Here is a 13,566-nt window from a genome sequence, read left to right on the forward strand (position 1 = left end):
AGAAGTCCATTAGTTTGTGACCTCCTTGAAGGTGCAGCCTGTCTTTTTTTAAATTTCTTTCATCTGCAGGGGTTGGTGCATGTTTATTAAATGGACGAATGAATGAATGAGAGACTTTTGTTTTAGAGTCCTAGAATTTTTGCAGCTTAAAGGGAACACTGACATCATTTGGGTTATTCTCTTCATTTTATAGATAGCTAAATTAAGGCCTGAAGAGGGATAAAGTGATTTATTCAAGGCCATCAGTGAGTCAGTGACAAACATGGGGAGGGAATCCAGGTTATCCCACTATACTATATTGCTCACTGTAGTCAAAATGGATTTTTTTGACTATGCATGAGTGAGAGAGAGAGAGAGAGAGAGAGGAAGGGAGGAATGGAAGAGGGGAAGGAGGGAGGAGAGAGAGAGAGAATGAATGAATGAATGAATGAGTGAATGGATGAATGAGAATTAGGCCTGAGATGTGTGTAGGCAAAATTCCTGGGAGCTTACTTGGTTTGTTTTCCATTTCAGGGTAAATATGGGCTATGGGCTTTCTAGTGATGGCAGCTTTAGGGATGGTGCCTTTTATTCCATCTTCACTAATTCCTGCTTCAGCTGCTGCTGTCTGAATGGATGAGTCTTTGAATATACATTCTAGCTGGAGGCATGCTGGCTTTATTTTTATATAGAATTTATGTTTTCATTTTTATGTGTTGGAGATAGGAAGTAGGAAAAAGCCATTTGTCAATTCATTTTCTAAAAATGCCTTTGTGAAGAGTTGTCATTTGAACATCTAAAACAGAAACTGGTTTTAGAAAAGATTATGGGTCTTTTCATCATTGATCTATAAGTACAATTATCATTAATAGACATCAGCAGTTAAAAAAAGGACAGGGGTTTTAAAATCACTTTACTGTGCATCTGATTTGTAATTCTAGTTTTCCTGTTTGTATTGCTAAAATGATTAAGAGTTAAAATTAAAACAAAATAATTAGATAGCAGATTTCAATTTAGGTATTTTTCATTTTGATGGTACTTTTAAAGTATATTTTAAAAAGGCTGTTCATTTTCAAATGAAAACCTTAAGGTTTGACTATTCTCTGCTTTAATCTCAGTGTCTGCAACCTTTTGTAGCTTTGTGTAGTGATTGGGGATTTGTGCTATGAGCAAATATTCTAGTCCTGGGTATCTGCATTTATTGGTTTCTTTCTCCTTAGGGTTGAAGTCTCTCCTGGTGATAAATGTGGTGCTGAGAGAGTCACAGTCACTCTTCCAGAAGCTAGGGTAAAATTCAGTGAACTGTAAAAGTAATGCAAAATGACAATTAAAGTAGGACATTCGGGTACCTTGGGGGCCTGACAAAATGGAAGAATTGGACTTGTGATGTGCCAGACTTATTAGCATAGAGACATAATAGCATACCACCTACCCAGAAGTCTTGTTGGAAACCTCACATATCCAGAAGGGAGCTCAGAATAGGAAGTAGTAGTCAAAGAAGGCTCCAAAGCAGGTAAAAAACCAAAAAACAAGAACCAAAACATTACACAAAAGTCTCTGTATTAAAGATCACTTAATTTCCCTCTTAGAACAACAAGATTTCAGCTCTCTGCCCAGACCTTACCTCTTATTTTCCAGACAAACAGTTTCTAAGAACACAGTAGAGTAGAAGGATCAAACTTGAAATGGAAGAGGAGCTTTTTTTGATACATTGATAGCACTGGGAAATAATAATCCTGAGTGTTTCATAGCAAGGTGGTAAAGGACCATATGTTAAAAATTAAAGGCAAGAACTCAAAAACCAGAGCTCTTTGGGGTCAGTGAGTGTACCGGCAAAGCCGGTGTGGTACAGTGATTTATGTTTAGAAGGGCGCGCCTAAGTAACCAATAAACAAGGCAGAATGGGTAGGATTTTAAATCAAAGTTTTGGTCCTTGCAGAGGAAAGCCTTAAGCTATCTAAAAAAAAAAAAATCCCAGCTATCTAGAAGTACTTATTCTTCAGGTTTTCAGAGAATCAAGGTGTTATTAAACCTAAGCCAAGTGAGAAAAGTCTGTTCTCAATGATTTCCTAGGATAAACACTTCTAATTAAAGAAAGGATTTGGGAGAAATATACTAAATGGTGGGAAAGTGACTCTTATTTTCCATTCTGTTGAGGATGGAAATAAAAATTTGCTCTAGACCCATTTTTTAATGTCAAAATTTTTTTTTTCCAGAAGCAAATGTTGTTCTTGTCTCTTTACTGTGTTCCTGCGTTAACTTGGCTGTCTCTTTAGAGATGGGGACATTTCCTAGTGAAATTAATGTGACATTTAAAGAAAATTTTCCCTCTCAAATGTTTCATGTTATTTGCCATTTAGAATACTTAGAGAGGGGATTGGAATAATGTCAAGCAAATTTTGATTAAATAAGGCTAACCAGGAGCCAATATTTTCATGCAAAAAAAGAAAAGCTCCTTTATTACTTCTTTAAAAAGCGTATTTCTGCCCTGGTGTTTTAGCCTGTATTGAGATGACCTTGACAAATAATCTGACAGAAGAGATGCTGTCCTCTAAACAGCTGGGCTTGCATTAGAAAACAGCACACAGAAAACACGCAGTCAAAGCCTGTGGTTGGTCCTTTGCTCAGGACAGTTCTCTCCGGATGTAAGTGAGGAGTACCTGTGAAGCTTTAAGAAACACCAATGCCGGGGCTCTACACCAGGCCAATTACCTCAGTATCTCCTGAAGTGGGACCTCGGCAATAGTATTTTTAAAAACCCCCAAGTTCCCTAGTTGATCCTAATGTGCATTAGGGTTGAGAACCACTAGCTTAAGACATGCAAACTATTCATTAAGAAAAGATTATTTCTTTCTTCAGGGTGGTCTTAGTCTCATTCTTTGCTTCATTTGAAGTGTGGAAAAAATGTAACCTTTCAATGCACAAAAGTTGGGTTTGAGCACATACCTTGAATCAATATGAGCAAGAACAGTTGACATCAATACACACAGACCCATAATAGGCTCTCTATGGCCAATTAGCTCAGTTGTTTGGAATGCAGTATTAATGGGGTCAGAATAGTGTATGCTATCAATTAGAATAATTGTTTCATAGGTTGTTTCCATAACTACAATCAAGTGGCCTCACAAAGAGACCTGAGACCGATTACAAAAATAAAAAGACAATAGATGACTCAACAGAGCCCCATCCACTATGGGAAAATTGGTTCTAGAAATCTGCCTCACGACTAGTGCTTCATGTTCTGTAGAAAGCAGGGGATAAGGTTTCCCACCATTTCCACCAAGTCATGATAAATTCAGTTGAACTTCCCATTTGGATTCATGTTCTTTTTTCCCCTATTTTATATGGGAAGAAAGTGAGGCATGCGAAAATTAGGTAATTTACCCAAGGCTGTCTAGTGGAACTAGTCATTGAACTCCTGAGTACTTAATCAATTTCCTGTTTTAATTGGACAGCCTGCTTTTTGGCAGGTGGAGACTTCCATTATTTAAATATATTAAATATATATTTTATCAACTATCATAAAAGAGCATACTTACCCAGCACATTTTTTGCCTATTATGTTGGTATAATAAACTAATTCCAGAAATGTTTGTTGGTTGACTGACTGATGGATTACCTCTTCCAGCAATGCTTCCAGCATTGTATTCCCAATGCAGCTTCAAGTTGGCCTCTTCTTCCTGTAATTGTATTTGCAAAAATTCAGCATGCATTTTCTTATGAATGAATTAGAAATGAACTGACCCTTCTGATTTTTTACTCTCCCAATCCATTCCTTCCAACAGAACCAAAAATCACTTGTGGTTTACATTAAAGGGGATTTTTGTCCTCTAGATAGAAGCAGTGTGAGTGGATATTACAGAGCCCATCTTCAAATGAGGAGCATGTAGTGGGTATGAGCATGCCTAAGTAAGTACAAGACAATGGTGGGATTTAGTTTTCTTCATAATACTCTCTCCTCTTTTCTCCTACCTACCCACCACTGCCATCCCCACCTCCTCTAGATACTCAGGGTCCCTACCCTGACTATTAGCTGTTTGGTGCCCATCTGGTGGTTGGATTTGCTATCACCTATCCCGTTTTCTTTTCTACCAAACTCTTGAGTTCCTTGAAACCAATAGCTGCATCTAAGAGCCTCTCACAGTTAATGTCTGACAGGTAGTCACCTGAAAGCAACCTGCTCTTTTGTTAGCTAGATAGCTATTGTGTTTCCTTTTTTAGGCACTTTTAGTTGAAGTGACTTCAGGAGGGCCCCAGGGAATTGTGAATACGGTGGGGATGTCTGGTAGGCTAGCAGGAGGATGGAGATGCATTTGGGCATTTTCCAGTATCTACAGTGGTTCAGTGAGAGTAGTGCTTTAGTGTTGGGGATAAGATTAATTTTTTCAGGACTTGCAATTACTTCAACATCAACGTTTACCTGCATTCCCCCCTTCTAAGGCTGCCCCCTTTGGGTGCTCCTAAACGTTTTCTCATTTCTTTCATCTGGCAGGTGTTCTGCATTTGCTTTTGTAAAGCTGTTTCTCTTGCAGTCCTGCTGTAATCAGATTAGGCAGTAGTGTTTTAATGTTAGGAGCTGAGACAGGGTTTGCTTGCAGACTTCATGTTTCACATGAAAGACTTTGGTACCCCCTGTGGACTGCCCTTCACCGGGTTTCAGGCATAATACTTGTTTGCCTTTATATCTGTGATAAAACTAAGGCCTTCCTGCATAACCAGTGCTGAGCAAAATGTCTTAAAACAAAGGGAAGTGCAGAGTTTAAATCCACAGGAGGGGATTACCTTGCCTGCATTTCCATAGCTATGGAATAAATATTTTAACATGTTAATTATCTGCTACTAATAAAAATACCTTTGAACTTCCAGTCAATTTGATGGGCACAGAATTATATCCACTGGGAATGGGAAACAATTAGTATCTGTAAAGATTGTGGGTCATGCTGTATCTTCCTCTAAGTGCTTGCATGGTCAGTAGCCATCCATATTCTAGGGGATGTTTGTGTCAATTTCATATTGGTTTGCAGGTGAGGGCTGCCTCAGCAGAGCCCCCAGGGCTCTAAGGAGATAGCAGGCATTCCTCAGGCTGTTACCCAACTATGGCCTTGGTTTCTGATTCATTCATTGCTTCTCACCAGGCAGAAAAATTCCCCCTAAGTAGGACAGTTTGGCTCTTTTCATAAACTGTCTATGTGACATTTTTAATCTTTTTTTTTCCTATTGCAGACTGAAAACTATTCCTTTGATTCCAACTACGTGAACAGCCGAGCCCATTTAATTAAAAGGTATGTTGGTTTGCTTGCCTATTTCTACAACCAAGCTTCATTTAATAGAAAAAGCAGACCAGATTAAACCTTTTAAATGATGCCTTTTTTTAAAGATTTTTAAAAATTTATTTGAGAGAGAGAAAGAGAGAGAGACAGAGAGAGACTCTCAAGCAGACTTCCTGCTGAGCAGGGTGGCTGACTTTGGGGCTGGATCTTATGACCCCAAGACCATGAGTGGAGCCAAAACTAAGGAGTCGGGTGCTTAACTGGCTGAGCCACCCAGGTGCCCCATGATGCCTTTGTTTTGGGATTTTACAACGAATGCCCATCTGCTTATTGTAAGAAATTTGAAAAATTCAGAAAAACATTAAAAAAAATCACTGATAATTCCATTATGCCAAAATAATCACTGTTGGCATTTTACCATATTCCTTTACATCAAAAGGTATGCATAAACACAAATTAAAAAAACTGGGGTCATATTAAAATACGGTTTTATATGATGATTTTGAAATCTAATATTAGAAAACAGATACTTTCAAAATCATGTTCATATAAAAATTCTTGTTGCTCTGCACTTAAATTAAGAGAGGCCTTAAAGCAGTTTCTCATGTGGAACTTTCAATGAATTTCAAGATTGCGGTTGTTCCATCAACACTGGAATCATCTTAAAGCTATGTTAATGTGGATTAACTAATTTCTTATATTTAAGAATTTTGTAGATGAGGGAGGAAAAGAATCTTTGCATGAATTCCATATTTCTTAAAATATTTGGAAGTGTTTCAAATACAGCATTCAAAATTAGGGTATGTGTGATTGGTTGGTCATAACTCAGTTATCCATGGAGCTGCAGAGTACGGAGCTGAAGACTGCCAAGGAAGTTTCCATGTGTGGTGCACCAAGGTTCAGGGATCCCACTAAGGAGGGAGAACCAAACAAAATGGAGAATTTATTGTGCTGAAAAACCAGGACTGACTATTCAGTTGATGCCTTTATTATTGCTTCATGCAGATATGCTCTTGAATAGTCCAGGGGTTATTTGCGACTAAAATTAAACTCTGAGCGTGTTTGTTAAAATAATATAAATAAAATAGAGAGGCAAGCAGGGTATGTTAGAGCTACAGTAGAGAAGATGTGAAAATGCTATTATTTTGCTGGCTCTGATCCCATAAATTTATATCACCAGATGAATAGGATTTGAAGAATGAACTGGCTTGTTGAACAAGCCACTTTAATTAATATTTAATTTAATTCATGATGTGCAGTAACCCCTGAAAACATGTTAGGTTTATCTATATTGGTCTGGAATGCTTGTGACCTTAAGTGATGATCGTTAATTATGGTTAATTAAAATGAATAGCCCAGCATTACCTGTCATAGCACAGTTTGGAATTTTTTCTGAGGATTTGGGAGGACTCCATTTTGAATATTTCCTTAGCTCACAGAATAAACTCAAAGGTAAGGAATTCAAAATTGTCTGACTGATTTGTTTTCATAGGAAAACAGCCCCTCTTTATGTGCACTGATTAGAGTAACTTCACAGCCAGGTTCTGTTTTTGGAACCTTGAGGGCTTTGAAAAACCACAAAGGCCTTGGAATTTATGGGATCCATTGAGTTTAGACAAAACACAATACCTGGAAAGATACAGGAGGTCTTGTGTGCTATGCTTTTCTGGGGACTAAGGTTTTTAAAATGTAAAATGTGTGGAAAATGTTAAGAGAGAGTGGTAACACCAGGTGATAAAAACCCTGCAAACTGTGTTCAAATAGCTCCCAGTAATGTTTGAAAGGGCTTTCACTGTATGTAGTTTCTTGAGGATCCATTTACACACATGGAAAAATCTCGCAGCCAGGAAATTCTGAATCTTGTTATCAGTTTTAATTTTACTATCAAATCCTGTCACTTTTTTTTTAAAAGATCTTATTTATTTATCTGAGAGAGAGAGAGAGAGAGAGAGAGTAGGAGCATAAGCAGGGGGAATGGCAGAGGGAGAAGTAGATTCCCTGCTAAGCAGGGAGCAGGAAGGGAAGAAATGGGGCTGGACCCCAAGTTCATGACCTGAGCCAAAGGCAGATGCTTAACTGACTGAGTCACCAAGGCGCCCTTCAAGTCCTGTTTCTTTGAATCCAATTTCAGGAGAGTTTTGAGAACTTCTTTTCCTATCCATTTTTTCTTTTCCTCTCTTTACTTCCAACTTATCCACGGATGCTTCTTGGACCCTTCTTTTTGGCATTCTCCAGCAGTCATTACCTGTCTTGTCCAGACAGTTTACACCCAGGCTTCTTTTTCTCTCTCGCTCGGGTAAGCCAACAGAAAGACAGAGAGCAAGGGGGTTTCCCTAAGCACAAATCAAAGCTGAGAAGGATAAAGTGTGGATCTTGAAGGGAAAGGGAAGATAGATGGCACATCATCTTTGCACCACGGAATCTGGTGTTATATTTCCATATTTTCGTTTGTTTTCAGAACATCACCTAAAACCTGCAGGTATACCCAAGGTTTATGTCAGGATTCCAGATTAACAAACCGAGACAGTTCAGAATTTTTTTCTGGATGTGCTTCCTTCCTGCTCTGTTTGTTTCCTTGGTATCTTCTCAGCTCAAGGAAAGCCGGCAGTTGCACTTTGCTCCTGCTACAACACTCTCTTTCTTCATGCTTGGTTTCTGTGCTGCTGTTTGATATCTACACCTGTAGTGCTTCTGGAGCAATGACAAGCAGGGCATGAGGCTGGAGCACAAAGAAAATAAAGCAGGAAATGAACAAGATAGCATAGCAGTGTGGTGAGGAAAATGAACCTCGACTCCTAAAGCATACAGATTGCTTTCCTTTTCCACCCAGATTGTTCTGGGGGTTTTGCCACACCTGGTATCGTGCCTTGTCTATAACAAGGGCTGGTATGTGTTTCTTGAATGAATGGATGAACGAAGTTGAAGAAAATCTCAGCATTTTTTCCAATGAGAGCGAGCACTAAAGTTCCCTGTGAACAGCAATTTCTGGGGCTCCTGGGTGGCTCTGGCATTAAGCGTCTGCCTTTGGCTCAGGTCATGGCCCCAGGTTCTGGGATCCAGCCCCACACTGGCTCTCCGCTCAGCTGAGAGTCTGCTTCTCTCTCTCCCACTCCCCTTGCTTGTGTTCCCTCTCTCACTATCTCTCTCTGTCAAATAAATAAATAAAATCTTTAAAAAAAACCCCAGCAATTTCTGACCTTTGATGTGCATTAGAATCATGTGGGAAGCTTGTTAAATGCAGTCTTTAGCTCCATCCCTAGAGAATCTCCAGTTTTCATAGGTTCCCAAGGCGATTGTGATGAGGGAGGAGATCCGGGAACCACTGAAGAATCATCCTTATATTCTCTAAATATAATTACAATACTCTTTACTTTTACTTCCTTCTCATTATTACTCTTAGATGGCATTCCTTGGGTATGTGGTGTCATCTACTAGGAAGATATGACCTGTTTCCTTTCAGATTATTCTAGCTTTTGGAAAGATTTCCAATATTTTAAAGGATAAATACAGGCCAGAATTAGAATAAGGATTATTCATGAAGCATTTTGTGAGTAACTCTTATGTTCAGAGTCTTGCTCTGGGTGTTTTCAAACAAATCTATCCCTTTGTTGGCCACCAGCATGGTCATAGAAACATTTGCATTTACAATACCATTGCAAATAGGTACCCCTAATTTATTGTCCCACAAAAGTTGGTTTACAAGTTTTTCATTTCCCAAGAGGTACACAGGTAATAAAACAAGTGAAATCAGCATTTTTTTATGCCTAAGATAAATGTTATTTGTTTTGGGTGAGTAGCCATTTACCAGGCTGTTTCACAATTTGCAACATCTTGCTCACTGGGTCTTAAACTTTCCCCATATCCATTGATTAAGTCACTAAATGTCCTTACAAGACTAGAGTAAGTGGTACTTAGTTCATCACATAGACAAACTGATCTTTAAGTGGGTTAACTATTCCAGGGTTTGCAGGAGGAGAGTTAGATCTCTTACTTTTTTTTTTTTTTTTTTTTCGGAGAATACATAGCTATCACTTTGGGAGTCTTTTAAAAAATTTTTACTAAGTTTTTAATTTCAATTCCAGTATAATTAACATACAGTGTTATATTAGTTTCAAGTGTACAATAAAGTGATTCAGCAATACTATACACTACTCAGTGCTCATCATTAAGTGTACTCTTAATCCCCATCACCTATTTCACTCATCCCCCCCCCCCACCTCCTTTCTGGTAACTGTCAGATTGTTCTCTGTAGCTAAGAGTCTTTTTCTTGGCTTGCTTCTCTCTCCCTCTCTCTCTTTCTTTGTTTTGTTTTTTTTAAATTCCACATGTGAGTGAAATCGTATGGTGTTCATCTTTCTCTGACTGACCAGTTTCCGCTTAGCATTATACTCTCTGGCTCCATCCATGTTGTTGAAGGTGGCAAGATTTCATTCTTTTCGTGGCTGAATAATGTTCCCTCATATATATACCACCTCTTCTTCTTTTTTTTCCATTTTATTTTATTTTATTTCTTTTTAGTGTTCCAAAATTCATTATTTATGCACCACACTATACCACCTCTTTTATGGATTGTTAGGCTGCTTCCAGAACTTGGCTATAATAAATAATGCTGCAATAAACATAGGGGTACGTATAGCCTTTCAAATTAGTGTTTTTGTATTTTGGGGGTAAATATGCAGGATTGGGATTACTGGATGGTAGGTTTGTTGTATTTTTAATTTTTTAAGGAAACTCCATATTATTTTCCACAGTGGCTGCACCAGTTTGCATTCCTACCAGCAGTGCATGAGGGTTCCTTTTTCTCCACATTCTAAGCAACACTTGTTATTTCTTGTGTTTTTGATTTTAGCCAAGAATACCTTTTACACTTACACTACCAGTTCCAAGTAGCCAATCCTTCACTATTTTATTAAGTCTCTCATTTCTATCTAAAAAACAAAATCTCTGAGATAGTTTGTAATATTCGGATGTATAAAAATGGATGATCAAACTTTAAAAAAGCAGATCTAAACCAATTGGGTGAACATAAATAGTGATCCTTGACATTCAAATCACAGCAATTAATATTATATTTATTGTGAGGCTTTTGAGAAGCCAAGACAAAATGGTAAGTACACCAGAGTACATAGTTCTCATTTTTAAATAACAGAAGGACACACATTTGACAGAATTTCTTTTCCTGTTCCTGAAATCTAGAAGCAATTAACATAGTGAACAGTGTCTGACTATAGTTTATGGAAGATAGAGAAACATTATTTAACTACAGATTTCCTGTATCAATCCTAGAAAAACACCACAGACATAATATTTAATTGTAACTCAATGAAGACATTACCATATGGCGTAATGATCATATTAAACAATAACCATTTTTTGAGCTTTTGTATTTACCCAGTACTTCATGTAGGGTATCTCGCTGAGTCCTCAAAATGGCCTTGCAAAGAAGGTTTTAGCAAATGCATTTTACAGACAAGGAAACTGAGGCTCAAAGACATTAGCTATCAGGCCCAAGGTCCAATCAATGAGGTGGCACAGTATGGATTGTCACTTGTTCTAATGACAGCACTCTTTCCACCATAGTCTGGAAATCCAGCATGCCACACGAATAGAGTTTTAAAGAACCTAAAGCAGTGGTTTTTAACTGAGGATGATTTGGCAATATATGGAGACCTTTTGGGTTATAATTTCTGGGAGAAGCACTACTAGCATCTAATGAATAGAGGCCGGGGATGCTGCTGTACATTCTACAATGGGCAGGATGGTCTCTGACAACAACAAATTATGCAGCCCAAAATGTCAATAGTGCCAAGGTTGAGAAGCCTTGGTCTAAGGGATGGCAAATTGCATTGTTCTCATATTCCTCTTCAACATATGTCTCAAGCCTATTTTGGCAACTGCTGAAATGCACTCAATTCAGGGTTGATGTCTCTGGCTTAGAGCAACAATTTTGTGTTGTAGATTGAAGAAATTTTCATGTGCTCCAGGTACCAGAAATGCAGGTCAAAAAATTAATTTTGTTTTCAAAGTATACAAACCAGGTAGGTCATTTCCTTTATTCTGAAAATCAGGAGTCCATGTGGGAAGGACCAAATACTATTTTTTCTAAAAGACAGACTTTGAATCTGTTCAAGCTCTGGCATTAGTATTTACAGGACACCACCACATCTGTGCTGTAAAGCTAGAAATGGCTACACACTCTAAAGCTTGCATTTCCAATTGGTCTTCTTGACCATAAAAGAATTTTAAGATGATTGGTTTTTTAATAGAACTACATGCTGGTGGGTCCACAGAGCTGAGGAGCTGCATGACATAATTTGGAGGAGCTGAGTGAGTTGGCTTATTGAACGATTTTAGTTTTAATACAGGTGATGCTCAGTGATCCTTTCTGAAAATAATTAGCAAACAGGTCAATGCTTTACTCGCTCCTGCTCTTCATTTTCTTATAATTATGGCTTCCCAGTTAGTGCCCTTTTGATCCTTTCTTTTTCATATTCAGAGCAGCAAGAATTCTACATCTAGGTTGGTCATATGTTAAAAATCTGCAGTGATTCTTATTGACCAATGTGGTGAGTGACAGTGTTTCTACTGTGTCCATGGCATAGCTCTTCATCATGTGTACTGAATGTTCTTACCGAGGCCTCAAAGAGCCAGGCCTGTGGATGTACAAGGTTGAGCACATCAAACAAGTTTGCACTATTCTCTCCACAGGCTCCCTTTTCACAGGTATAGTAGGTCCGTTGGGACTTGTCCTAATACACAAGCATGACTCTCCGTTGTTGAGACAACACATTTTCTTGAGTCTGTCTTTGCTGCTTCCTCACTGATTGGGGAACAGGTTCATCATTCACTAGGTATTTCAGATTCATAATTTATGGATTATGTTGCACATCTGTGGATTCTGTCAGGACATAGAAAGTATTAGAAATAGCAGGTGGGGCCTCTATGGATGTACCTTAGGTATTATCCTCTATTTTTTTTTCAAGGTTCTTGGATTGTATGTTTAGGGCATTGTATGGTGGATTGATTTAATAAATACAAAAAAAAATTGGCCCATAAACTCCTCAGCTGCAAGTTTTCATATTCTTAGCATAACCGCACCCACAGTTTTATTAGAACTCACTCTCTGGTTCTCACTTTTGTCTTACTGTGCATGCATTGAGGCTTCTCTTCTCAGTTCCTTCCTCTCCCTGTTTTCTTTGAAACTGTCTCTCTGACTTTCTCAGTTAAAACTGATCTGAGTTCTCTGATCCCGATAATCCTTTCTATTTTAATTGCATTACCTCAGTTTCTGCCACTTCAATTGCTGGGGATTAGTAGACATCTTTGGAAAAGCAGTATACATAGTGGTTAAGGGTCCAGGCTCTGGAGCCAGACTGCTTGGGTTTGGTCTTATATCTGTTGCATTTTTATCAGCTGTATGACCTTGGGTGAGTTACATAACTTCTGTGTGCTTCTGTTTTTCTCATCTGTAAATGGGAATATTTGTGGTACCTTTCTCTTACATAGTTGTGGTGATTAAAAAAAGTTAATTCATGTCAAGCACTTAGAATAGTGCCTTATGTATAGTAATTGCTCAGTAAACATTATCTATTATTTTACTTTAATTATATAAGAAGAGGGAAAACCTTATGAAATGGTGATATTATTTGCAGGTTGTTGTTTCAGATTTTACCTTCTTCCACCGTGCCTGTAGTAATGTTGAAGATAATGGAATGAAAGTATTAGCTACATCAACATCCAATAGTGGGAACCTCTCTGCAGCATTAAGTTCCATTATCTTTATTTTTTTTAGATTTATTTACTTATTTACTTACTTGAGAGAGAGGCAGAAGGATAAGGAGCGAGAGAATCCCAAGCAAATTCCCTACTGAGCACGGAGCCTGATGTGATGCGGGGCTCGATTTCACAACCCGTAAGATCATGACCTGAGCCGAAATCACAAGTTGGACAGTCAATCAACTGAACCACCCAGATGTCCCAAGTTCCATTATCTCTAAACAGAAATTCCTCTTCTTTCTACTCTTTTGGGCAATCTAGTCACTGTTGACCTCACCAGAGAGCTGACATCATCCTGGCTCTGAAAGATTTTAAAAATTAGATGATCACAGTTGTTAATTCTCATTCTTTCTTCAACCCAGCAGCTCTACCTTCAAGGACTTAGAGGGCAACAGCCTGAAGGATAGTGGTCATGAAGAGAGCGACCAGACTGACAGTGAGCATGATGTCCAGCGGAGCCTGTATTGTGATACTGCTGTCAACGATGTGCTGAACACCAGCGTGACCTCCATGGGATCTCAGATGCCTGACCATGGTAAGA

The 13,566-nt window shown here is 38.5% G+C and overlaps 1 protein-coding gene across 2 annotated transcripts in view; it reads left to right on the plus strand.

Moving 5' to 3' along the window:
* Positions 1 to 13,566, plus strand: part of PCDH19 (protocadherin 19) — a 130,037-nt gene that overhangs the window by 55,046 nt on the left and 61,425 nt on the right. Inside the window, exons 3-4 of one of the 2 annotated variants that reach the window (XM_059385009.1) lie at positions 5,203 to 5,261; positions 13,388 to 13,560. In XM_059385009.1, the coding sequence (XP_059240992.1) occupies positions 5,203 to 5,261; positions 13,388 to 13,560 (232 nt within the window). The remainder of the gene's footprint in view (positions 1 to 5,202; positions 5,262 to 13,387; positions 13,561 to 13,566) is intronic. The other variant, XM_059385010.1, reaches the window with a different exon arrangement.

This window comes from Mustela nigripes, chromosome X (assembly GCF_022355385.1).
Source record: "Mustela nigripes isolate SB6536 chromosome X, MUSNIG.SB6536, whole genome shotgun sequence".
In the NCBI taxonomy this organism is placed as follows: Eukaryota; Metazoa; Chordata; class Mammalia; order Carnivora; family Mustelidae; genus Mustela; species Mustela nigripes.